Source organism: Thalassophryne amazonica, chromosome 9, assembly GCF_902500255.1.
Source record: "Thalassophryne amazonica chromosome 9, fThaAma1.1, whole genome shotgun sequence".
NCBI lineage: Eukaryota > Metazoa > Chordata > Actinopteri > Batrachoidiformes > Batrachoididae > Thalassophryne > Thalassophryne amazonica.
Window position 1 is genome coordinate 39,442,836 of NC_047111.1, and position 27,919 is coordinate 39,470,754.

Genomic DNA, 27,919 nt, shown 5'->3' on the forward strand with positions numbered 1-27,919 from the left:
AAAAAAAGGCACCAAGCTGATCACTAAAAATGCCTTTAACTTGTTTCAGTAGCCAATTTTTTAAAGAATGTAACAGCAAGTGCTTTGAGCAGAAACAAGAACATACATCAAAATGCACAAATCAGTAATAACAATAATAAAATCAAAAGAAATCAGATTTTAGCCATATTTCATGTCCCTAGTTGGGAACGTTCAACAAGTTGTTTGTGTAACAGATAAAGAATTTATCTTAAAAGAAAAAATGGATTTAACGTGATTAAAACACACACACACACAACCTTATGCAACTTGGTGACTTTTTCACGGCAAGTCTCCATCTCCTGCCTCAGCATCCTGTTTTCCTCTGTCAGCACATCCACCATCTGGTGTGCACGTGCCATCATGGCAAAAGACTCCCCCTGCAGGTGGGAGTAGGAGTGTGGGTGGGGGGAAAGGCCAGCCTGGACAGGCGGCTGTGGCTGTGGAGGTGGCGGACACTGGAACTGCTGTTGCTGCTGCTGCAACTGATGGTGCTGCTGCTGCTGCTGGTGCATCCTGGGAGTGGAGCCGTAAGGGTCGTGAGGAAAACCGTGAAGCCTCTGCAGTGGTTGGTGGATGGACCCAGGAGGAAAGAGGTCTCCTGCTTGATGGCAGCCAGGGGCCTGTGGACTACGTGGCCCCATGCTGGGGAGGAAGTCTCCCTGGCCCTGCAGGTGTTGGTAAGGGAAGGATGGATGGGAGGCGTGGGAGGCGCTGAGCATGCTGCTGAGGGTGGAGGATTGTGCACGAGATAAGGAACCCATGGAGGTAACAGAGGAGGTTGGACTATGCTGATGAAGAGGCCTCTGGGAATGGATTGAAGCATCTTTAATGGACCTGAGGACACACCAAAGTTATAAATCACAACTGTACACAGAACCTCAAAGTATCGTACTTTAGCTTCATTCATGCTTCACACGTGGCGGGCGGTGACTACATGACACGCTGTTGTTTTTGACATGTCATGTGTGTCGCAGCCTGAATTCATTTTACTATAGTTTTACTCAAACACGGAGTGATTTTAAGTCATTCATAATTATTTTCCCCTGGGTTCTTGCACAGTTCATTTGCAGATCTGTACACTCCAGTCTGTGGTCAGTCACCTTCATCGGAACAGTCTCGTGATGATATGTTTGCGAGCAGCGCTAATGCAGAGGTGGAGTGTAATTATTGGCTCCACTCGTGAGCTCTTTGCTGTAAACCCGCAGACTGACTGAAGATCACGTAAAGCAAATCATCACTTTGACTTCAGCTTGTGTCTCAGTACAAATGCTTTGCCTGCACGTGCTACTTGTGCATCATATTAATATATAAAAGTTTCACTTTCCTAAAGTGCACTTTTTTTTGGCTGTGGCCCTGTCAATAAAACTGCATTATCGTTAAAGGTTTTCACATAATATAATCCCCCCACATTTTTATAAGGACCAGAAGTAAGTGAACAAACTATAATTGCAAATTATAGAGTATTACTTGGTTTTAAATCTCTTCCAGTCATCACCAAACACTAGTGGGACCCTAAATTTTTTTCAATGTGGCTGACTTTGTATGTTGAGTGTTGTTAAGCCATTTTTTTCTTTGACTTTGACTTTGTTTGTTTTAAATTTTGAACGTCGCATGGTTGTTGGTGCCAGACGGGCTGGTTTGAGTATTTCAGAAACTGCTGATCTACTGGGATTTTCATGCACAACCATCTCTAGGGTTTACAAAGAATGGTCAGAAAAAGAGAAGATATCCAGTGAGCAGCAGTTGTGTAGACGAAAATGCCTTGCTGATGTCAGAGGTCAGAGGAGACTGGACAGACTGGCTGAATGGGTGCCTGTGTGATGCTCTCATGTCAATATGGACCATGCCACAAAGAATTAAGGCAGTCAAACCTGGTACTAGCAAGGAGTGGCCGGTGAGCGTATTTTCAGATTTAGCTGAGTCAGTGTGCAGATGAATCAAAGAACAGGTTGGCTTTTAAGTAATGTGGGAAAATACTAGCTGGGAACTGGCTTTGTCAGGAGTCAACATTCCTCCCTTTATCCATCCAAGGGACGTCAAAGCAAACTGATCATGTTCCGACTTGTCCTCCACTGATGATTAAAATGCTGCGGCATGTGTGGCTGTTTGAATCTGGTTTGTTCCGAGGTAAACAGACGGCTGAGAAACTGGCCCGACAGGATCCGATTTCCAGTATCCCACAAGCGAAATCAGAAAAACATACGGAACAGAGTGATGAGCACCTTGACAGGCTAGAAAAAGTCATCATCCCTCATCCTTCAGAATGGGTCTTCTTCAACTACTACTACTACTACAAAAAAAAAAAAAAAACTACTACACATACGCCAACATAACTCTGTTTGTCAATGTGCAAGCAAAGCCTGAAGCAGCATTTACATTACATTTCTGTGAAGAAGTGTGTGGAAAATGTCAACAGACAGCAGCTGTCTGTCTTAACAGATTATTGTTCATTATCGGGCGCACGTCAGATGAGAGCGGAACTACATGATTATCATGACAATCCATTAGTCTTCTAACATTTTTAAATGAGGAACTTCCTGTGAAAAACAAATGACCTGTCAACATGTGATCGCAGTGACTACAGCAATTAAATGGGTTTGGAACTTTAACAATATGTAAACAGGCTTTTTTTTAAGTGCAAAGCTACAGATTTCTGCGATTGGCGCGTTTGTGGCGCGATATCACATTGCATCGCATCGCGCTCTTTCCTAAGTTGAAAAATCTGAACTTTTTCGTCTTGTCGCGCCGCGATGACCAGTCAGGGACTGGATATGTAGTGATGTGGAGTTGTCTGGAGTTTATACTTGATCTGGGCATGTCCTGTCTCTGGTAATCAGCCTGTGAGCAGGACTTATGTCCCTTTTGTCCTTTATTTATTTAACACAATTATGACTGAGTTGGAGAGGAGAGCAATGAACTGCAGCAGCAGCCAGTTTTTTTTTTTTCACGTGCGTGCACGAATGAATCGTCGGTGAAGATAATTTTATTAACTACACAGATGTATAATAAAACAAATGATGACTGGCTTATAACACATTTATGACAGAGTTGGAGGGGAGAGCGAGGAACTGCAGCAGCAGCCAGTTTTTTTTTCCTCTGTTCACATGTGTACGCGTGAACAGGACAGGGGGTCCTCAAACTGGGTCCTGGAAAGGCGGAAGTACTGCTGAAAGCGGCCGTCATCCAGACACAGCTCCTGCAGCAAATGATGAATCTGTGGCGTCACGGGGCGCCCAGTGTGAATGCGGCTCAAGCAGAGCGACACGCCGGGCGATGGTGGCGCGTCCATCGCCAGGCGAGGGATGCAAATTTGTGGCGTCGCGTGATGTGTGGTGTAAACGCGGCATTAGAGTTTCATGTGGGAGATGATAAAACTCCTCATGTTCTCCTCCGTCTGTGTCGACTGGTCTGTCCAGAGCTAGATCTCAGAAACCACTTGGTTTATCTTCTTCATGCTTGGTGTGATGTTAGTATCTGTCCTTGATGTGTAGTCACACTGCCACTGTGTAGCCAAAAAGCACTGATGTTTCATACTGTGAATTTTATATAATTTATTTTTCTTTTAAATTTATTTATATATCAACTTTTACTGCTCTCTAGTTGGGTGAACTCGATTGGGAATTATTAGAACTTCGTGTGTATGTGTGTGTATGCACGCTCGCGGGTGTGTACGTGGCAAGGGCTGACATAAAACTGAAATCTACACTCTAGACAAGTCTGGAGGAAAAAAAACTGTACTTTCCAGACAAGCGGTTGCACCAAAGTATAAGTCACACCTGGTAAAAAAATACCTCTAAATAGAAAAACACATGTATAAGTTGTACTGGAGTATAAGTCACACTCAATATCAGTCACACTTTTTTTCTGTATCATCAGCTCTTTAATTTGTGATTTTTGTGAATTGTTGTAGTGTACTCTTTATTATTGGTGTATTTTGTTTCGTGCTTTGATTCCTGGGAAAGTCCCATATAAATACTCATTCTAATCCAATTACATTTGTTCCGCAAATCTGATTGGTTAATCGTTTGAGATTTCAGACCATAAAATATCGTGTTAACGGTGGCAAAATACAACCCCTGGCAAAAATTATGGAATCACCGGCCTCGGAGGATGTTCTTTCAGTTGTTTAATTTTGTAGAAAAAAAGCAGATCACAGACAGGACACAAAACTAAAGTCATTTCATTTAAGAAACACTATAAGAAATCAAGAAAAAAAAGATTGTGGCAGTCAGTAACGGTTACTTTTTTAGACCAAGCAGAGAAAAAAAAAATATGGAATCACTCAATTCTGAGGAAAAAATTATGGAATCACCCTGTAAATTTTCATCCCCAAAACTAACACCTGCATCCAGTGTTGCCACAGTTACTTTGCAAAAGTAATCCAATTACTGATTACTGATTACTCCTTGAAAAAGTAACTTAGTTACTTTACTGATTACTCAATTGTAAAAGTAACTAAGTTAGATTACTAGTTACTTTTTTAGTTACTTTCCCCAGCTGCCGACAACAACCCACGTCAACATGACAATGATACCTGTTTTGCCAAAACTCACTTTATAGTCACCCTTTCTTGACTTCAATGAAAATAAATACTTGTTTTATAAAAAGTAAAATAAAGACCTCTTTCTTGACCTCATATTTAACTGTTGACAGCACTGTAACAGTAAAACTTGCAATTTCAAACCTACATTGTTTATAAATGTAACTATTAAATTCTAACATTTTTCTAACATTTAAATTCTCTCTAAACAATTTACTTGTTGAAATTATTATTATTTTAAGCAATATTAGTAGTTGTAGTAAAAAACGGCTTCAAAACTGGACCTTTAATCTAGGGGTGTTGTGGGGGAGGGGGGCACATCCTCGCCCCACGCCCCCATTCCATCTGGATTCGCCCCTGCTTTGGCGTTTCAGCACAAAGAATGGATAACATTTATTTATGCAGAAAACAGGACCAGATTATAGGTAAGAAAGTTTTATTGCATTTTAACATCATGTGGTCCTCAGAAAGAGTTTAGGTGCATTTGAGTGGAAAATAGTGTTAGTTGTTGACGCGTCGCGGAGTATCAGCTGTTTTTAACGAGACAATACAGAGCGGCTCAGCTCAGAATTCTAAATAAAGGAGGGGAAAAAGTATAAAAATGTCTTTGTAAAGCTCAGTGCAGGTGTGCTGATCACCGCGCTTTAAGAGGTGAGGACGAGTCGAGCAGCTGCAAAAAACCGTGGATGAAAAGCTCACAGCTCACTGAAAGTGTGCAGTTCAGTCGAACCCCGACCTCCTCCCCACAGACCAAGTTTAATGCTGCTGTTGACCCACAATCAAAAATAATAGTAACGCACAGTGACATGGAGAAGTAACTTTAATCTGATTACTGATTTGGAAAGATTAATGCGTTAGATTACTCGTTACTAAAAAAAGTGGTCAGATTAGAGTAACGCGTTACTAAGTAACGCGTTACCGGCATCACTGCCTGCATCATATCAGATCTGCTCGTTAGTCTGCATCTAAAAAGGAGTGAACACACCTTGGAGAGCTGTTGCACCAAGTGGACTGACATGAATCATGGCTCCAACACGAGAGATGTCAATTGAAACAAAGGAGAGGATTATCAAACTCTTAAAAGAGAGTAAATCATCACGCAATGTTGCAAAAGATGTTGGTTGTTCACAGTCAGCTGTGTCTAAACTCTGGACCAAATACAAACAACATGGGAAGGTTGTTAAAGGCAAACATACTGGTAGACCATGGAAGACATCAAAGCGTCAAGACAGAAAACTTAAAGCAATATGTCTCAAAAATCGAAAAATGTACAACAAAACAAATGAGCAACGAATGGGAGGAAACTGGAGTCAACGTCTGTGACCAAACTGTAAGAAACCGCCTAAAGGAAATGGGATTTACATACAGAAAAGCTAAACGAAAGGCATCATTAACACCTAAACAGAAAAAAAACAAGGTTACAATGGGCTAAGGAAAAGCAATTGTGGACTGTGGATGACTGGATGAAAGTCATATTCAGTGATGAATCTCAAATCTGCATTGGGCAAGGTGATGATGCTGGAACTTTTGTTTGGTGCCTTTCCAATGAGATTTATAGAGATGACTGCCTGAAGAGAACATGTAAATTTCCACAGTCATTGATGATATGGGGCTGCATGTCAGGTAAAGGCACTGGGGAGATGGCTGTCATTACATCATCAATAAATGCACAAGTTTATGTTGATATTTTGGACAATTGAAAGGATGTTTGGGGATGATGAAATCATTTTTCAAGATGATAATGCATCTTGCCATAGAGCAAAAACTGCAAAACCATTCCTTGCAAAAAGACACATAGGGTCAATGTCATGGCATAGGGTCAATGTCAATGAGCAGATCTGATTTGATGCAGGTGTTAATTTGGGGGATGAAAATTTACAGGGTGATTCCATAATGTTTTCCTCAGAATTGAGTGATTCCATATTTTTTTCCTCTGCTTGGTCTAAAAAAGTAACCGTTACTGACTGCCACAATCTTTTTTTCTTGATTTCTTATAGTGTTTCTTAAAGCCAGAAAGTTGCCATTTGAAATGACTTTAGTTTTGTGTCATGTCTGTGATCTGCTTTTTTTTCTACAAAATTAAACAACTGAATGAACATCCTCTGAGGCCGGTGATTCCATAATTTTTGCCAGGGGTTGTATTTGACCATTTCACATTTGATGTATAACTCCACGCCCTGACCGTGTTGCTACACAGATGTCAATAATGGCACCATCAGCTGAGAGTGAAACTAGTGCAGTGACAACGATGCAGAAATGGGTGAATTTAAGATACCATACGAAAGTATTGATGTGGATTCTGATACAGAATTACTTAAGGCAGTTGACGAGATGACGAAATCTGTGTCTGCTCACAGAATTTCCAGTTTAGCATGAAGACACTGTTGCTACGGTAAGGTTTGATGAGCCGACCACACCCTTTTACAATGATTCGGAAAGTGTTTTATTTTTTTACAGAAAATTAAATCGTGCAAATGACGGAAATGAATTACAATGGGAACGACCCTGTTGTGTCTGATGATTTGCGGACGTTAATGCTGGATTACGGTCACAAATACCCGTTTTAATGTGTCGCAGGTAAAACTCAATTTGCGACCGTAAAATCCAGCATTAATTTTTGCAAATCATCAGGCACAACAGGGTTATTCCCTAATTCTAATTATTAAACTTATTAATAACAAGTTGATTTCAGTTAATGATAAAAATACTGATGTATTTAGGCAAAGGGCCCCCACCACCACCACCACAACCAGTTACGGTCAGTTAGGATCTTTTAAGCATTGACTAGGACCTACTTGTACTTATTTCATGATGGCTTTACTAACCAATAAAAATGCAAAAACATTTTTACATTTTTAGTGATTATTAGTCAGTATCTGTACATATAAGCTGAAATGATTAATACAATTTAATCAGTAACTTGTATCAAAATTAATTCATTTCATAGATGTGTGTGCATTCCTCACCTGAATGACCCATACTCGGGCGGGGGCTGATACCGGACATGGGGCACCTCCCTTGAGTGCTCCCTCCCTCTCTGCTCTTGATAAAAATGGCCTCCAGGATCCTGCTGCTTGGAAGGTGAGCCCATGCCCTTAAAAGGGTAGTCTGGAGGCGGGCCTCGATGTTGTGGTTTGTAGTAGTCACCCGGGGGTCCAGGCGGTGGCAGCTGGGGGGACAGTGGGGCACTGGTAACAGGAGCGTGGGCCTTCACGCCACTCGTAGCCAGGGAGAGCTGCATGAGCCTTTCACTGAGAGACCGTACGTGACCTTGCTTCAGATCCTTCAGACCATCATCCTGGTGCACTTTGCCTGCTGCACTCACACGCTGCACCGTTGGGCGCCCCTCCGTGCGAACCTTAGCATTGGTCACCCCAGTGACGTAGAAGGCTGCACCTACTGATGCTGGCAGAGGAGGCTGCTGGGGTTGGCCATTCTGCTGCTGAGGCTGTGGAGGAGGACCATGGCCGCGGAAGTACTGCGACTGCACTTTGGCCTCTTCATATGTTGGGAGATCCTCAGGATTCAGGCCCTGTCCTTGGCCGCTCCCACCACCTCCACCACTGCTTCCTCCTCCTCCTGTTCCTAATCCTCCCCCTCCACCCCCACTACTCCCTCCACCTCCTGCGACTCGGGAAGAACCTAGTTTTTCTAGGCCGTTATCCGTCTGTAGCTCCTGTCCTTGGGGCTCCTGCCGCGCAATGTGAGGAGTCATGGCGTGATCATCAGCAGGTCCTACTTGTACCTGCCCTGCATAATTTCCTCCTCCACCACCTCCACCTGGTCCTCCACCCCCTCCTCCACTTTGTTGCTGCTGCTGTTGCAGTACATAATTCCGGCTCATCTGTTCCTGCAGGAGGCGCTGGAGGACCGTGGTGCTGCCGCCACCTCCTACGCTGCTGCTGCTGTTGGACGATTCTTCTGCTGCGGCTCTCATCTCTGCCTCTCGCTGACTACGTACCTCATGGAAAGATAAACTGCGCCCGCGGTCTATGCTCCCTGAGAAGAAGCAAGAAGAAAAGAAGAGGATGGGGACAAAGGAAGAGAGAGAAGAGAAAAAGGCCGAGTTGGAATCAGGAAAGGGCATGCATCATGTGGAAACGCGAGGCAGATTTGGGAGAAACAAACAAAAATAAGAAAAGTCAGAAATGATCGTGGACAATCCAGCACCACCTTCACCCCAATCCACACTCATTATGTAGCCACAAAGACCCACTGATGCATGATGGGACAGCAGACCGATAATGAAAATCACATTGGACAAGGAACAATTTCTGAAAAGCTTTAGGCACCAGAACACCCACAAGCAAAACCCTGCATAGATCCAAACCCAAAACAGAATCATATGGCACACAATTATCAAAGCAAAACCAAAGACTTACCGGTTTGACAGGACAGTGACACTTTACCACACAATTAGTCTTAAGCCGTGTATAATTCACACTGATACTGACTAAAAATGTACAGCTGTGTGATAGTCCAAGTGAAAAGCTACTCTGAAAAACTCAGAAAAACCAAAAACACAAAATAAGACGAAACTCAATGATTTGGTTTTTCTCACAGATAATAATAAGATATTTGATTAGAAACATTCATATAACAGCAAAGCCAGAAGCATTTTCATTAATGTCATCAAAGCTGAAACCACTCGTGTGTGTTTGTTGAGGTACATTTCCTCCAGAGTGAGACCTCTCACCAGTAAAGATCCACAACATGCTGTATCTACACAGCAAGAGTGTTTAAATTTATATATTTTAAATTTGACATTTTGTTTCAAGAGTGTAGAAACAGGTAGGAAAAGAGGAATAATGTAGCAGCATATTAGAACCTCCCCCCATGACAGCACAGTACACACAAAAGTGGTTTCTACTGATGACACAGAGTTTAAATCCACAGTTTTAGACCTTTATCTAGAGTGAAGAAATAAATTATTACATCTAGCACTTTCTGTTATTCTTCTCATTCTCAAGGAGGAAGACGATTTTTTCCGAAACATCTGTAGGCAAATAGAATCGTGAGACAAGAGCAAAAAGAAAAATGTTAGATTTGGCAGATTCTCAGCAAATTGGAACACATTTTCAAGTTGGAGAGACAGAAAATAAGAAAATGTCTGTCTATGAATGCCACCACAAAATTCCAGTTCATGAGAGAAAATGTCTGATTCAACTTCCAATTTTCCATGAAAGCGAAAAAAACCCCCATAATCTATCAAATAAGAAAACAAAACCAAAAGTAAATTCTGAAACTTTTAAAGGCACAATATGCAACTCTTTAAGAACTTCAAATATTCAGAACATTGCTTCAAAACAAAAAACAATTTGGGTTTGAAAGTTTGAATAATCCCAGACAATCTTGTTCTCCCACATTCATCTGCTGAGTCAACAGTTAATGTGGGAACGAGAAGAGCTCAGAGTGAGTGTGGTCTGTTCCGGGGCAGTTGAGGGTATCTGTGTTTAGTAACTGTAGCTCCATACCACACGTGTAACTTTGATCCAAATCTACTTCAATTTGAGCCCAGCCAGCTAATTCCTGATTCATTTTTTGCATTTGCGCAATATCTCTAAAATTGGAAAGGTCTTGTCTCAGAGTGATGCTGAAAAACTAATTCATGCATTTATTTCCTCTAGGCTGGACTACTGCAATTCATTATTATCAGGTTGTCCTAAAAGTTCCCTGAAAAGCCTTCAGTTAATTCAAAATGCTGCAGCTAGAGTACTGACAGGGACTAGAAGGAGAGAGCATATTTCACCCATATTGGCCTCTCTTCATTGGCTTCCTGTTAATTCTAGAATAGAATTTCAAATTCTTCTTCTTACTTATAAGGTTTTGAATAATCAGGTCCCATCTTATCTTAGGGACCTCATAGTACCTTATCACCCCAATAGAGCGCTTCGCTCTCAGACTGCAGGCTTACTTGTAGTTCCTAGGGTTTGTAAGAGTAGAATGGGAGGCAGAGCCTTCAGCTTTCAGGCTCCTCTCCTGTGGAACCAGCTCCCAATTCAGATCAGGGAGACAGACACCCTCTCTACTTTTAAGATTAGGCTTAAAACTTTCCTTTTTGCTAAAGCTTATAGTTAGGGCTGGATCAGGTGACCCTGAACCATCCCTTAGTTATGCTGCTATAGACTTAGACTGCTGGGGGGTTCCCATGATGCACTGAGTGTTTCCTTCTCTTTTTGCTCTGTATGCACTACTCTGCATTTAATCATTAGTGATTGATCTCTGCTCCCCTCCACAGCATGTCTTTTTCCTGGTTCTCTCCCTCAGCCCCAACCAGTCCCAGCAGAAGACTGCCCCTCCCTGAGCCTGGTTCTGCTGGAGGTTTCTTCCTGTTAAAAGGGAGTTTTTCCTTCCCACTGTCGCCAAGTGCTTGCTCACAGGGGGTCGTTTTGACCGTTGGGGTTTTCCATAATTATTGTATGGGTTTGCCTTACAATATAAAGCGCCTTGGGGCAACTGTTTGTTGTGATTTGGCGCTATATAAATAAAATTGATTTGATTTTTCCTTGTGGATTTTGTTGTGCATTGTGAATTTCATTGTTTAGTTATGCCGCTCATGATAGGGATCTCCCCCAGTGCCAACAGCATCGCTTCACTTTGCAACCTAAAATCACAGTTGCAGATACCAAGAAAATCTCTCATAATACACAATTTTCTATGCAGCCAAAGGGAGTTTTATTAGGTAAGCAGGGTGTGTGTGTTGACAAGTTGCTTATGTAAAGTGCTTTTGTGAAGTACTAAGTTGGGGGTGGGTGGGGGGGAGTACACTGATGTCATAGTAATCACTGCTGTACTATTGTGCCATGATGTAAATTGTAAAACACTGTGAAAGAAAAGTCAAAATATTTTTTTAAACCTTTTCAACAACTGGAAAAAAGTCATCAGGTTTCAAGAAGTCACTTTTTTGAACACTCAAAGAAACAGAGAAAAAGGTATTTGACCTACAAGATAGAAAGATATTACAAAAGAAAAGGTTTTGAGTTCTGGTGGCAGTTCTATATGCATTTATATATTTAAGTATTTCTAATTTTTAAGACATGCAATCAGCTGACGAGTGAGTGGGTGGGTGGGGGGAGGGGGATCTGACAAGGGCACCCTGTAAAAGTCATTCTCAAAAAACACTTCAAAGAAAGAAAATGTGTGGGAAAGGCCACTGTCAAAGACAAATGAAATGGAAAGATTGAGAAGTGACACGCACTTGAGCCGTGGCCGGTGCTCCAGGGGTGAGAAATCAGGCCAAGCAGAAACTTTACCAGGCCACAAAATTTGTTTTTAATAACACCAATGAACAATAATGCTGACTAAATAACAAAAATAATGCCAATATCCATTTGGAAATGGTGCATTGGTGAGCACTACAACACTAAGGTTGTGATTGTTAAAACACCTTTTATTTCCCGTCCTGCTGAGGTCCACATTGAAGTCAAAACACCTGTTACATATTTTCTTGTAGATGTTAATGGCTATAAAGTAATTTTCATATTCAGACATAACAGTCGTGGATATTTTAAAGTGTAAATTTTTTGAAGTGTACCTACGATAAAAAATTACAGACCTCTCCATTCTTTGTAGGTGGGAAAACCTGCAAAACTGACAGGGGGTCAAATACTTATTTTCCCCACTGTATGTGTTAAGCCCCTGTCACACTGGCGTGTTCGTAGAGCTGCTCATTGCGGCGTTGTGTTTCATTTAAATACGCCCGAAATATGCACGTACTCAGCCTTTTTCAGTGGTCGTTCATGCATGCAACTGCATGTGTTCGCATTTTAATATGTGCACACAGTCACGTGTGCCATGCTGCTATTAAACCAGTTCAGTGCTATTTTCTGCCTCTGTGGAAGTGCGCTCTGTTCTCTACTGCAGGTGTTGTGCGGCTCAAAACAGAGTCATTTAACATTATTATTATTATTTATTTATTTTTGTCTTGGTGGATCACTTTCTTTGTGTACAGATGCTGCTGAGTCTGGCTGTGGTAAAGGCTGTCCTGAACTAAACGCTGTGACTTGTTAAACTTTTAAACCTCCGGTTGCTTCGATCAGGTCTGCTGATTTGATCAGACCTAATCGATCTGGTCGTCTGATGATCGCACCGACATGCGTGAGTGTGCGTTTATTTTACAGAGTCACAGCTCTGATTAGACAGACAGACAGACAGACAGAGAGAGAGCGAGCGAGAGAGAGCTTTTATTTTAAGGAGTCTGATAGAGAGAAAATGTCTTCTCTCTCGCTGCGTGTACTCGCGTGAAGGCTCCATGCTGTGCTGTATGCTGAAGAAAATTAAACATGTTTAATTTCTTCCGTCCTACGTGCGTAGCCCTCAACATACTGCTGCGTATTGAGAAAAAACTCCACGTGAAGTGGGCGGAGAGGTGCTCATTGCAGCGTAGACGATACACTGCAATGAGCAGCTCTACGAATACGCCAGTGTGACAGGGGCTTCAACAAGCATTAATTAAACAGCCACAGATTTGTTAAATGTAAAACTGTACAGGCCTTAGATTCATGAGATTTGAAAGAGCAGATTTCAAAATGAAAATATAATAGTTAAGTGGGTCATATCACACAAAACCATTAATACCATGATATAATAAAGACATACAGTTTGCTTGACTTTAGACCTGCTTTTTGTGGTTTAAGGTGCAAACATTTCTGCTTGACCCCACATTAGAATATGTTGCATTTTGTTAGATTAGCAATTTAATGCAAAAGGTTGCATATTGTAGCTTTAAAAAAAATAAATAAATACATTTTTTTGTTTGAAAAAGAAGTGTGAACTATCAGTATTATTGCTTTTCTACGGCCCAGCCCAGACTGTAGAAGTATTCTTTCTCCAACATACTTCAACTGCCATTTCCTGCAGTTCGTCCCCAAAGCTCCTCTGTCTGACTCGTCCTCTGCACAGCCAGCTAGCAGCAGGACGAGAAGAGGACAGAGGACACAAAAATGCAAGAAACAGACAAAGATGGTTCAGACAGTGTGAGATGGCAAGACACACAGTGTTTAGATGAAGAAGCAATGACTTATGACATGTTTAAATGGACACTGAGCTACATCTGTGAGTGGGAAAAGAAACACTATTACTCAACCAGAGAATCAGAGGGACAAACACTTTCTCTCAGGTGAAAATCAACTCTGCCTTTTTCCTCACAGCAACACCTAGTGCTGAAAATCTCTCTCTCTTCAATGGACTGGCCAAAATGTAAAGACAAACAATATTGTAAATAGCTATCGAGCGCCAGTTAGGCTAAACAATGGGCCCAGAGATAAAGTATTGCTAATGCACCCGTTAACAAAAACAGTTAACAAGCATTCGTTGTTTCGACAGACTGGACTGAACAAACCGAACAATATAAACACAAAGGTTGGTTTAAAAACCAAACCACTTTATTCCACAACACAAATTACACTTTTGGGACGACAGCGCTGAAATGCTTTTTCAAATTTGTTTAAAAAAAAAAAATCCAAGCCAATTTGCAACATCTTTGAAATATAATTTGATATTGTTTATATTGTTTGGGTTCCTAAATAAAATGAAGTGTGCCACAAATAATAATTTAGAGACACAAACCACACAGCCTTTGTTAATTAGACATCACATTCAAATTATTTCATTTCATAACTAAAACTGATGGGGTTTTCTCATATGTTGGTCTCAATTCCACAATGTGTAAATTTTATTCGGCTGTAAAATAAAGAAGTTATAAAATTGCATGCTATCTATTAATGCAAAATTAATTGCCTGAGCAGATTTTCAACCAACTGGACATTCAGCCTTAATTGCTAAATAATAGGAGGCTATAAGCTAGCATGCAGAGCCACTGCAGGGTTGTGCCATGTTAACTAACTATCATGGCTGCTAGGCAGTAAAAAAACACAATTATCAAACAATTAACAGCTGCTTGAAGGGAGAGTATTTGCACCATCCATCTGTGTTTTCTTACCATTTCAACATGAAAGAAGTTTATAAAATTGGATAATGCTTCATGACTTTTGTCACACTGGATGGTAAAAAAGTACAAAGAGTATTTACTTGCTGAATTTGTAGAATGACCACTTAACTAAAATGGTACTTCTTTCCATGTGCAACACAGTCAATCACAGAATTACAGCGATCCACAAGTTTTTGGTTATTTAAACATGTTAATTAATAGCAATCACCTTAATGCCCAAAACCAAAACCACCTGCAGTGGCCAAAGGTCAGAATTTCACACTGTAGTCAACAACTGGGGTTAAGCTACTTTAGTAGATAGGATGCTACTGAGATAACTGCAAAGCAAACGCAACAACAGGATATTGGCATGTAGACGTTATCTCACATTTCACCACTGTTTCTGACCTAACTTTCAACTCTTTGAGATGGCTTGATTTTTGTCTAATGTGCAATTTCACAAAGCTCAAAGCTGAAGTACAGCATCAAAGCTGAAGTCCAGCATTCACAGCTTTATTTTGTTGCCACATGAAAATTTATCATTGTCACTCCATAAACTGACTGATTACTAACCCATCTCCCCTAACTGTTACTCCCCTCCTCATGTCCTACGTCCTTTTACTTACTTTCACAGACCTGACAAAGTGGTCACTACCTACCTGTATGGTTGCTCTCACCGCGCTCTCTTGGGGGGCCTCAGCAGCTTCTCATGTTGCAGTGCTGTTGCAGGTCCACAGTGAGGCTCAGGTGGGACTTGGTGAGGATGAGGGTGAGGAGGTGGATGCGGCTGATGGTGTTGTTGGGTATGAACTTGTAAAGGGTGGTAACCTGACAGCAGCAGTTACTCAACCTCAGGTTCCGGCTTTTCTACAGACTCAGCAAATCCTTTGAACAATCCAAGATGTAATTTGTCAATCCACAATGCAGAGGCCCTGCAGAAGAAGATAATGGATGGTTTAAAATGAATAATAAGATATTTTAAACAGCACTGGCACAGAGTGATTGGTTTACACACACACACACACACACACACACACACACACACACACACACACACACACACACACACACACACACACACACACACGAGGTCTATTAGAAAAGTATCCGACCTTATTATTTTTTTCAAAAACCATATGGATTTGAATCACGTCTGATTGCATCAGCCAAGCTTTAACCTACGTGCGCATGCGTGAGTTTTTTCACGCCTGTCGGTTGCGTCATTCGCTTGTGAGCACGCGTTTTTTTTCATTGTTTAGGAATGGCTCAGAGACTGCCGCTTTGCTTGATCAAAATTTTTTCAGAAATTGTGAGGCACATCCAAGTAGACACCATTCGAGAAATTCAGATGGTTTTTGGTGAAAATTTTATGGGCTTCAAAGAGATTACGGAGTGTTACTGTCGCTTTAAGGACGGCCCAGAGTGACTGGTGGTGCGCTGCGCTCCGAAGCCGCCATCGACAGGCTGAGCGACCATTTCATTTCTAAACGGATGGCTGTATGGATCTGTGACCATCGTGTGCAATTTCTCTGGTTATCACAAGAGATGGACATCAACCATTTTCCGGCAGATTTCACTTTTAACGAGAGATTTTGTCATGGAAAGCCGAGCGGAGGCTTCGCGTGTCATGATGGATTCCCTACTGGAGTGAGACAAAACCACCCCCGTTTTGGTCTCACAGGATGGCTTTGAGATGGCGTTCAGACAGCTGTCGGTGGTTTTTCCATCGAGTGATTACCAAGAAATTGTGGATGTGCCTGGACATGCCAGAACATGTCCTGTGAGGCTTCATCACGGCGTTGCTTTGCGCCATGCAGCACCGCCGCGACGCGCAAAGCCTCTGCTCCTCTTTCCATGACAAAAACTCCTGTAACAGTGGAATGTGCCGTTCATTTCCAAACTAGACGCTGTGTTTTATCCGGGATGTCATCTGGCTAGCACAGGAATTGTGAAAAGACGTGGACATCAGCACTTTTTCGGCACATTGAGACAGACAAGTGGAGGAATCTGAGCCATTCCTAAACAATGAAAAAAACGACGAGAGGGGTGGACCACTCCTCACAGGTGAATGATGCAACCGACAGGCGTGAAAAAACTCACGCATGCGCACGAAGGTTCAAGCTTGGCTGACGCAATCACACGTGATTCAAATCCATATGGTTTTTGAAAAAAATAATAAGGTCGGATACTTTTCTAATAGACCTCGTATATATATATATATATATATATATATATATATATATATATATATACTCAACAAAAATATAAACGCAACACTTTTGGTTTTGCTCCCATTTTGTATGAGATGAACTCAAAGATCTAAAACTTTTTCCACATACACAATATCACCATTTCCCTCAAATATTGTTCACAAACCAGTCTAAATCTGTGATAGTGAGCACTTCTCCTTTGCTGAGATAATCCATCCCACCTCACAGGTGTGCCATACCAAGATGCTGATTACACACCATGATTAGTGCACAGGTGTGCCTTAGACTGTCCACAATAAAAGGCCACTCTGAAAGGTGCAGTTTTGTTTTATTGGGGGGATACCAGTCAGTATCTGGTGTGACCACCATTTGCCTCATGCAGTGCAACACATCTCCTTCGCATAGAGTTGATCAGGTTGTCAATTGTGGCCTGTGGAATGTTGGTCCACTCCTCTTCAATGGCTGTGCGAAGTTGCTGGATATTGGCAGGAACTGGTACACGCTGTCGTATACACCGGTCCAGAGCATCCCAAACATGCTCAATGGTTGACATGTCCGGTGAGTATGCTGGCCATGCAAGAACTGGGACATTTTCAGCTTCCAAGAATTGTGTACAGATCCTTGCAACATGGGGCCGTGCATTATCCTGCTGCAACATGAGGTGATGTTCTTGGATGTATGGCACAACAATGGGCCTCAGGATCTTGTCACGGTATCTCTGTGCATTCAAAATGCCATCAATAAAATGCACCTGTGTTCTTCATCCATAACAGATGCCTGCCCATACCATAACCCCACCGCCACCATGGGCCACTCGATCCACAACATTGACATCAGAAAACCGCTCACCCACACAACGCCACACACGCTGTATGCCATCTGCCCTGAACAGTGTGAACCGGGATTCATCTGTGAAGAGAACACCTCTCCAACGTGCCAAACGCCAGCGAATGTGAGCATTTGCCCACTCAAGTCGGTTACGACGACGAACTGGAGTCAGGTCGAGACCCCGATGAGGACGACGAGCATGCAGATGAGCTTCCCTGAGACGGTTTCTGACAGTTTGTGCAGAAATTCTTTGGTTATGCAAACCGACTGTTTCAGCAGCTGTCCGAGTGGCTGGTCTCAGACGATCTTGGAGGTGAACATGCTGGATGTGGAGGTCCTGGGCTGGTGTGGTTACACGTGGTCTGCCGTTGTGAGGCTGGTCTCTGAAACGCCTTTGGAGACGGCTTATGGTAGAGAAATGAACATTCAATACACGAGCAACAGCTCTGGTTGACATTCCTGCTGTCAGCATGCCAATTACACGCTCCCTCAAATCTTGTGACATCTGTGGCATTGTGCTGTGTGATAAAACTGCACCTTTCAGAGTGGCCTTTTATCGTGGGCAGTCTAAGGCACACCTGTGCACTAATCATGGTGTCTAATCAGCATCTTGATATGGCACACCTGTGAGGTGGGATGGATTATCTCAGCAAAGGAGAAGTGCTCATTATCACAAATTTAGACTGGTTTGTGAACAATATTTGAGGGAAATGGTGACATTGTGTATGTGGAAAAAGTTTTAGATCTTTGAGTTCATCTCATACAAAATGGGAGCAAAACCAAAAGTGTTGCGTTTATATTTTTGTTGAGTGTATATATATCTATATATATATATATATATATAGATATATATATATAGACACACACACACACATATATACATACACATATATGCTGTATGATGCTGTAATGCAGAGGAAGCCTTTTCTGCATACACGCCACAAACAGAGTCGGGTGAGGTATGCTAAAGCACATTTGGACAAGCCAGCTTCATTTTGGAATAATGTGCTGTGGAGTGATGAAACTAAAATTGAGTTATTTGGACATAACAAGGGGCAGTATGCATGGCTGAAAAAGAACACAGCATTCCAAGAAAAACACTTGCTACCTACAGTAAAATTTGGAGGTGGTTCCATCACGCTATGTGGCTGTGTAGCCAGTGCAGGTACTGGGAATCTTGTTAAAGTTGAGGGTCACATGGATTCCAGTCAATATCAGCAGATCTTTGAGAACAATGTTCATGAATCAGTGACAAAGTTGAAAATGCGCTGGGGCTGGACCTTTCAACAACACGACGACCCTAAACACTGCTCAAAATCTACTAAGGCATTCATGCAGAGGAACAAGTACAATGTTCTGGAATGGCCATCTCAGTCCCCAGACCTGAATATTATTGAAAATCTGTGATGTGATTTTAAGCGGTCTGTCCATGCTTGGAAACCAACAAACCTGAGATGTTTTGTAAAGAATGGTCCAAAATACCTTCAAACAGAATCCAGACTCTCACTGGAAACTATAGGAAGCATTTACAGGCTGTTATTTCTGCAAAAGAAGCATCTACTAAATATAAAAAACAAAAGAACCTATTCCTGAACTGCTAATGTTGTTAGCTTCCCAAGTTAGAGAAGTGGTGCATTTAGCAATATTTTTGTGAAATCTGAGTATTTTCACAAAGTATGGACACTGATGAAGTGCAGTGTTATGTTGTATGATCACTTTGAAAACTTTAATATTCTGTTCTTGTTCCATCTTATGGGCCTGTCACACCTTGACAATTTAGCCAGCGTGTGCCGACATGAAACATTTGGTGAATATGCTAGCAACATCGAGTAAGTTATGCAGCTGTCAAACCATGACGATTTAGCCAGCGAATGCCGACAGCCCCATTTTCACCGACTGGTCCGGGTCAGTACTGTACAGTATGGTATGAGACAGAACGGTTAAGTCTGGCTTGGTTTGCATTTCCACCACATGCAAAACCCTTTGGTCTGGTCAGTGGAGCGTGTAGATGTTGACATACACGTAATCGAGCATGGGTATGTTGTCGCGCGGCTTCACGCCTCCACACGGATGCCAAATACAGAGTAATTTAACTTTTTTTACTTTACTATTGTCTTGGTGGATCATTGGATTTATTTTCATGCAGAATGCTGAAGAATCAACTGATGTCTGTGGTAAATGCTGATGTGAATGAATGAGGTGCTGTGACTCAACAAAATAAGTAAATTTTCTTGTTGTAGCACAAAACGATGGTGTTCTCTGGTTTAGACTGAGAAATGCATTGAGAGAAGAAAAAAAACACAGAGGGACTTATTCTAAAACGCTGCGTTTCTTCAACCACGAAAAGGAACTAATGTATTTTCAGACGTTGTTTTTCAAAATCTGGACATTTTATGTGGATCCGTTTTCATCCAGTTGTGATGATGAATCCAACTGAAACAATGTAACAGGTAAGATTAAGACTTCATATTTAGTCCGTATGTGAATGGGTTTAATATCTGAAGCAGTCTGAACTGTTCAGATGAGGACTGCAGCTTTCAGTTGTTCAGCCAATCAACGGACAGCATCAATGGACGCATTTCGACTCATGAGTCACAAGTATCGTGCGTCGACAATTGCAAAACTTACCTACAACTTATGGCCCATGTGGGACGTATGAGACATACGCTGGCATACGTCGAAAATATTGCGTATGCCCAAAATTTTTCGATGAACTCACTGAACTACTCCATATACCAGAATGCTTGAATGTGCTCTTAACTTATACAAAACTTACCCTGAACTTATTAGACATATGCTAGAGTATTCGACGGATTCATAATACGTCAGCATACGCTGGCTAAATCAACAAGGTGTGTGTGAGAGACCTGTTACATGGCCTAAACACAACTAACACATATGACACATCACTGAACGCTGATGCTGATCCTTATCAATCACCTTTAATCCTGATTGCTGAACTTATATGCTGATATGTTATCCTGATTGTTCAACTTTGATTGTTGGACTTCAATCCTGACCTTTCATCCTTATCACTGACATTTGATACTGACTGCTGACCTGTGATCCTGATCTTTAATCCTAATCACTCATCTTGAATTTTTTTCTTTGATACTGATTTCTCATGTGGACCTTAAAATCTTGAATACTGATTGCTTTGATAATCACTGTACTTTGATCCTGATTACTGTCAATTGATCCCTATCAATCTTGATTGCTGCACACAGATCCTGATTGTGGACTGCTAATTCTGTCTTTGAACACCATCAATGAACTCCTTTGCTGTGTGTTTGTCTGTTTTGCTTTGATCCTGTAATCAGGATTGAAAAAAAATGAGGCTCAAGGGACAGATCATGTTCTTTGATCCAGACAGCTAATCTAATCAGCAATCCTGACTGCTGGGTCAAAGCAACAAGGATGAATGATCCAAGATAAGATCAAATAAGAAGAATCAGAATCAAAGATCATCAAAGATCAAGAGCATGATCCAACCCTTGTTCTGGAGCTCCACACAAAATGTAATCAATTCTATCTTGACCCGAGGCTTAACTTTCCACTAAATTTTATTGAAATTTACAAGCAACAAATAGGCAGACAAAAAATGAAAAAGTGTTAAAAGGTAGAGGTAACGAACTGAACAAGCACATTTGATTTGAAAACATGCTACATCAGAGAAACAAGGCACAAATGTTTCATTCAGTGTGACATAAAATAAGTTATGTCTGATGAATAGATTCATTCAAATGAATCACATTTATCACATTTTCCTCATTATTGGATGAGTCAGCCTAATCTGAACAACATTTGACTTGTTTAATTTGCAGTGAGTCTGTCAGGGTCTCATGATGTTCTGCATGACGATCAAAATAAGAGGCTACTCCAACAGTAAGAGCACTCAGCAAAAGAAGAAACACTGGTTTAACATAATACAAACTGGAAGAGCACTTGGTCCAGTGCATGCTTCTGTCATAGTAGTACATAAGCATAAAACATCCTATGGTACAACATTAAAACAGTGTTATGTATAAGGACACACACAGACATCACATGAAGAATGATGACTTATAATAAAAAAAAATTATATGTGAGTGATTAAACATGCAATCAAGCTTTCAAAAATATTAAAATGTTAACCTTGTGGTCAAAAGCATACATACACTCATCATGGGCACGAATGTCATGGTCATTTTGGGCTTTTAATGAACTGTTCTTTTACCAGAGTGGAATGACTGTACTGCATACTTTCAAAAACAAGAACTGGGTTCACAAGTCTGAATGTAATTGATCTTTCATCCACTCAGGGTCAAAATTATACACACAGGCTCAAATATATACAACCCCTGGCAAAAAGTATGGAATCACCGGCCTCGGAGGATGTTCATTCAGTTGTTTAATTTTGTAGAAAAAAAAAGCAGATCACACACATGACACAAAACTAAAGTCGTTTCAAATGGCAACTTTCTGGCTTTAAGAAACACTATAAGAAATCAGGAAAAAAAATTGTGGCAGTCAGTAACGGCAGAGAGAAAAAAATATGGACTCACTCAATTCTGAGGAAAAAATTATGGAATCATGAAAAACAAAAGAACGCTCCAACACATCACTAGTATTATGTTGCACCACCTCTGGCTTTTATACCAGCTTGCAGTCTCTGAGGCATGGATTTAATGAGTGACAAACAGTACTCATCATCAATCTGGCTCCAACTTTCTCTGATTGCTGTTGCCAGATCAGCTTTGCAGGTTGGAGCCTTGTCATGGACCATTTTCTTCAACTTCCACCAAAGATTTTCAATTGGATTAAGATCCGGACTATTTGCAGGCCATGACATTGACCCTATGTGTCTTTTTGCAAGGAATGTTTTCACAGTTTTCGCTCTATGGCAAGATGCATTATCATCTTGAAAAATGATTTCATCATCCCCAAACATCCTTTCAATTGATGGGATAAGAAAAGTGTCCAAAATATCAATGTAAACTTGTGCATTTATTGATGATGTAATGACAGCCATCTCCCCCAGTGCCTTTACCTGACATGCAGCCCCATATCATCAATGACTGTGGAAATTTACATGTTCTCTTCAGGCAGTCATCTTTATAAATCTCATTGGAACGGCACCAAACAAAAGTTCCAGCATCATCACCTTGCCCAATGCAGATTCGAGATTCATCACTGAATATGACTTTCATCCAGTCATCCACAGTCCGTGATTGCTTTTCCTTAGCCCATTGTAACCTTGTTTTTTTCTGTTTAGGTGTTAATGATGGCTTTCGTTTAGCTTTTCTGTGTGTAAATCCCATTTCCTTTAGGCGGTTTCTTACAGTTCGGTCACAGACATTGACTCCAGTTTCCTCCCATTCATTCCTCATTTGTTTTGTTGTGCATTTTCAATTTTTGAGACATATTGCTTTAAGTTTTCTGTCTTGACGCTTTGATGTCTTCCTTGGTCTACCAGTATGTTTGCCTTTAACAACCTTCCCATGTTGTTTGCATTTGGTCCAGAGTTTAGACACAACTGACTGTGAACAACCAACATCTTTTGCAACATTGCGTGATGATTTACCCTCTTTTAAGAGTTTGATAATCCTCTCCTTTGTTTCAACTGACATCTCTCGTGTTGGAGCCATGATTCATGTCAGTCCACTTGGTGCAACAGCTCTCCAAGGTGTGATCACTCCTTTTTAGATGCAGACTAACGAGCAGATCTGATTTGATGCAGGTGTTAGTTTTGGGGATGAAAATTTACAGGGTGATTCCATAATTTTTTCCTCAGAATTGAGTGATTCCATATTTTTTTTCCCTCTGCTTGGTCTAAAAAAAGTAACCATTACTGACTGCCACAATTTTTTTTCCCTGATTTCTTATAGTGTTTCTTAAAGCGAGAAAGTTGCCATTTGAAATGACTTTAGTTTTGTGTCATGTCTGTGATCTGCTTTTTTTTCTACAAAATTAAACAACTGAATGAACATCCTCCGAGGCCGGTGATTCCATAATTTTTGCCAGTGGTTGTACATACATTGATTTAAATCTTTGAATAAGTGGTGCTGAAGGTTCTATAATGTCTTTTAATGTGACAAGACCTATTAACTCCTTGTTAACAATCATGATTGAATACAACTGGTAGTTGAATGAATGAATGAATTTATTTATTCGGCACACAAATCAACAATAACAAAAAACTCATAACAAAACAAAACAACTCTACAACGAACCCATATGACTGAAAGGGTGAGGGCAGAAGCAAAGCTTATATATAGCTATAAAGCTTATATAGTTTTTCTTTGCCCAGATACAAAAGATGCATTTGACAACACACATTGGACTGACAATACTCAGAACAATGGGAAAGTCAAAGGAACTCAGTGAAGATCTAAAAAGGAAAATTGTAAATTTACACATTTCTAGAGAAAAGTTCAGACGAGACAAAGATTGAGCAATTTGGCCACAATGACAAGAGGTGTGTTTGGAGGAGTAAAGGTGAGGCTTTCAAACCTAAGAACATTGTACCAACTGTCAAGCATGGTGGTGGTAGCATCATGCTCTGGGGCTGTTTTGCTGCCAGTGGTACTGGTGCCTTGCACAAAGTGGATGGAATAATGAAGGAGGAGGGCGACCTCCAAATCAACCAATTTAAATAATCTCTACCAATTTTGCTCAGAAAAGTGGTCAAATATCCAGCCAGAATTATGCCAGAAGCTTGTTTAAAGGCTACCAAAAGCATATGGTTGAGGTGCAGCTTTCTAATACCCCGTCACACATAGCCGGAATTACGCAGAGTGGCGCATCCGAAAGGTGTCGGATTTCAGTTCCAAAACATTCTGACAGCCATCTGCGGAAGTCCACACAGTTGGGCAAAATCGGCCGGCGGCCCGAGTGCGACGCATAGGGATGGGTATTGATAAGATTTTATCGATATAGATGCCATTTTCGATTTTGCTTATCGATCCAATTCCTTATCGATTCCCTTATCGATACCTCGTGAATTTTGTACTAAAAGTAGGTTTTACAGGTTTTCTATGTATTTCATTGAGTCTTAAAGTAAATAAATATGAAATTGGTCACTGTATCCTTGATCTCTGGACATAAATAAAAATAAACAAAACGGTGTTCCGCTTTGAAGTTATTAATTCCGACTGGATTCTATCATTCTAACGTGACTCGGCAGAGAGCTGCACAGCATTTGGAGCTGTGTGAACAGAACAGAGGATGATTCTCGTTTCTTTCTCGCAACAAGACAGGAGTCCCAGTTACTAACTTTAATACTGCACAAAAGTGACTCACGATTTCACATATTCAGGGATGAAAGTGGTGAAAAACAAAAAAAGCTGAAACCCAAAATTACCCCCAGCACCACGTGTACGAAAATGTTTGAATTCTAGAAGCTCTGAAATGCAATCTGGGACTATTCCAGACAATAAACTGGAGTGAGTGCAGCATCCATTTTAGTGAGAAAAAAACCCTCAACTTTCCTTATTTAAATTCATTCCAGTAGTATTCTGCTCTTACTAGGATGCAGCAGTTTTCTAGCTTGGCAGATAGTTCTGGAGGAAATCACTGAAGAAATTAACACACTGAAAATATGGTTTGACCGAAAGAAACTGTCATTAAACTTAAATAAGACAGGGATGAAATGGAGGTGTAAAAGTCACTAGGTGTTCACAGGAAACATTTATTTCTGTATGTATGTATGTTTTTTTTTTTTATGTATGTTCATTGTTAGTTGGTTTTATATTTTTTTCTGTTGTGTTTTTATTCAGGTTCTTTTTGTCTCTTTCTCTAAAATTGTATATAATCATTAGATTAGTTATTACGCATTACTATTATTGTTGTGCTTGCTATTATTAATAATATATAAACAAAAATAAATTTAAAACATATTACAATTTGTAATACATTTGACTCTTTCACAACAACAAACACTTGACAGCTGCAACTGCTTAATGCTAACTTTTAATGTTTTTAAGTTATAAAATACATCTATCAACTGTTTCAGAAGACCATAACAGGTCGGTTTAACATAAAAAAGGCAAATAATTCTCACAGCCATATGCTCTTTTGGGTTTTAGCGGGGGAAAACGAAAGAAAAAAATTAATCAACGAAGCAGTGATCGAAGCACTGCTTCGATCTGCAAATCACTGCTTCGATTGGCTCAAGGTTCAAAGCAAAGCCGCGCTGCAGAAAGTTGATTACGGACCCACTGCAGGGTCCGTAATCAAAGTAGAGAAATTATAATTTTCCTGACAAACACCCCCAAAAACAACAGCCACTCTGAAGGACCGATAAGGGAATCGTTAAGTAAAAAGGTTATTGATGTCAGTGGATCAAACCATTTCTTAACGATACCCGAAAAGGAACCGGTTCTCGATACCCATCCCTAGCAACGCACATGTTCGTAATTCTCCAGGCGCGGTCGAGATGGGACACCTATCCGATGGCGATCCATGTATCATCTGAGGATGATCTAACCGCAATTTACATATTCTGATGGTGGAAAAACAGGATCCGAAATGATTTGAGTGCATACGAGGCAACCTTCAGATAGATCTGGTATGCCTGCCAGTATGACCTGCACGTGCCACGTATAATAATGTTCACCCCCCTGTTGAAATGTATGTGGCACGCTTCATCATGATAATAATTATGAATTATTATTATATACAGTGAATGTGAACAGCGGGTATTGAAATGAAAGCTCCGTGCACTGCTGCACGCACGCCGCTGCAAATCTAAACAGGCTGTTATATCCACAATAGACCTTACAGTACAGATATTTGTTCATTCCTTCCCATGGGTGACATAAATAATGTGAACTATTGTCTCCATCATAACAGGGGCAGCTGCCTCTCTCTGTGCTGCGCAGTAATGTGTCATTACGTGCATCAGGCTTGGAGCTGGACGGATCTCACGCTGTAATAAATGTTCACCTTCTAACTCTGGAGGAGATATAACATGAAGCTTGTGCCAGGCCGTTACACCATTAATAAACATGCATCTTACCTCCAACAGCGATCCAGGAATGTTTCACAGTGCCAACGTGGACATGAAGCCAGGACAGCAGCCTGCGGTTAGAATCCTCTCACCCAAAAGAAAATAATTAATTCCATGTGATAATCCAACCATCGCGGTGCCCAGAGTTGTGTCGTGCTCCTGAAGTCAGCAAAAAAGAAAAATAAAGTTCTCTGGAAAGGCTCCGTCTGAGGGACTGCATGGCTAACTGCCAGCAAACTTTGGAGTGAAGCTGTGCAGTGGCAGACACGCACACATGCGCCCCGTGTGTGTGCTTAGTGGTCCATCCAGCATTACACACACACACGGCTGAGTGATAATTACAGCTCCACGCATGTGCACCACGCGCACGTGAGGAAAACTGCGCTCTGGTCTACCATCCAGACATTTGGAGATCAGACAGTCTACAGCACCTTTTATGGCAGTCTGACAGCAGTCTGTATCATCCACCTGCTGTCTACATGCGCTTTGGATGCCGTTGTGCAGGCGTGACAGAGATGGCCACCCCTCTTTTTCTCCCGCCTGCATTGGATTATGGCAATATTTGCCATGTCAGACATCCTTCCAGCACATTCTTGCTATGTGTGACTGGGGCTTAAGGATTAGTTTAGTGGGGGTGTATGTATATATTTGAACTTGTATGTATTACTGTGGTGTGGATTGAAGAAGATCACAAATAAATTCTAACTTGTGCACCCAATTCTTGTGTGTGGGTTTTTTTTACATTAATGATGTATGTTGTACAATCATTCCACCCTGACAAAAGAACAGTTCAGACATCATTAAAAGCCCAAAATTACCATTCATACCCACAACAAGTGTATGTAAACATCTGGCCGCAACCCTATCCATTCCAAGGCACACACGACATTTTGGTTGTTTAACAGAAAAAAATGAATCTATTGACTTCTGTATTTCACAGTTTCAACAAATATTTGTAAAAGTCATTGTCAGTTCATGTTTGTATAAAACCACCTCAATATGTAACACCACCTCTCCTACAGCAGGCCAAATTTCTTAATATTTTTAAGTTTCTTAAAAATGGACTGTTTTTTTTGGGGGGGGGGGGGGGGGGGGGGTATTTATTTATTTATTTTGCAATTATAGAAGACATAATTTAATGTCATGGCTCTCCGTCTTTATCAAGGTTAGACCCACACATTTCATCAAGCTTCAAGAAAACTGGTTGTATGAGCATGTCTTATCCTGCAGTTGAAATGTTTTTTGTTGTTTGTATTCCGAGCACTGCCCCTTTTTGCAGAACTGTCCCAAAATTTAACAGTTTCTTTTCCAGGTTAAAGCCAACATTTTAGTTAGTTCATTTTTTTTAGTTATCAATTATAACAAGCCAAAACAGGCAGACATGGACAAAACAAAACACATGA

The 27,919-nt window shown here is 41.0% G+C and overlaps 1 protein-coding gene across 4 annotated transcripts in view; it reads right to left on the reverse strand.

The window, feature by feature from the left end:
* amot (angiomotin) overlaps nt 1-27,919 on the reverse strand; it is a 151,170-nt gene that overhangs the window by 51,962 nt on the left and 71,289 nt on the right. For 2 of the 4 annotated variants that reach the window (XM_034177921.1, XM_034177922.1), the window contains exons 2-6: nt 15,149-15,421; nt 13,400-13,466; nt 9,497-9,557; nt 7,528-8,560; nt 279-855 (exon numbers count right to left, since the gene is read on the reverse strand). In XM_034177921.1, coding sequence (XP_034033812.1) covers nt 279-855; nt 7,528-8,560; nt 9,497-9,557; nt 13,400-13,411 — 1,683 coding nt within the window. In that variant the 5' untranslated portion in view covers nt 13,412-13,466; nt 15,149-15,421. The remainder of the gene's footprint in view (nt 1-278; nt 856-7,527; nt 8,561-9,496; nt 9,558-13,399; nt 13,467-15,148; nt 15,422-27,919) is intronic. The other 2 variants (XM_034177924.1, XM_034177925.1) reach the window with 2 other exon arrangements.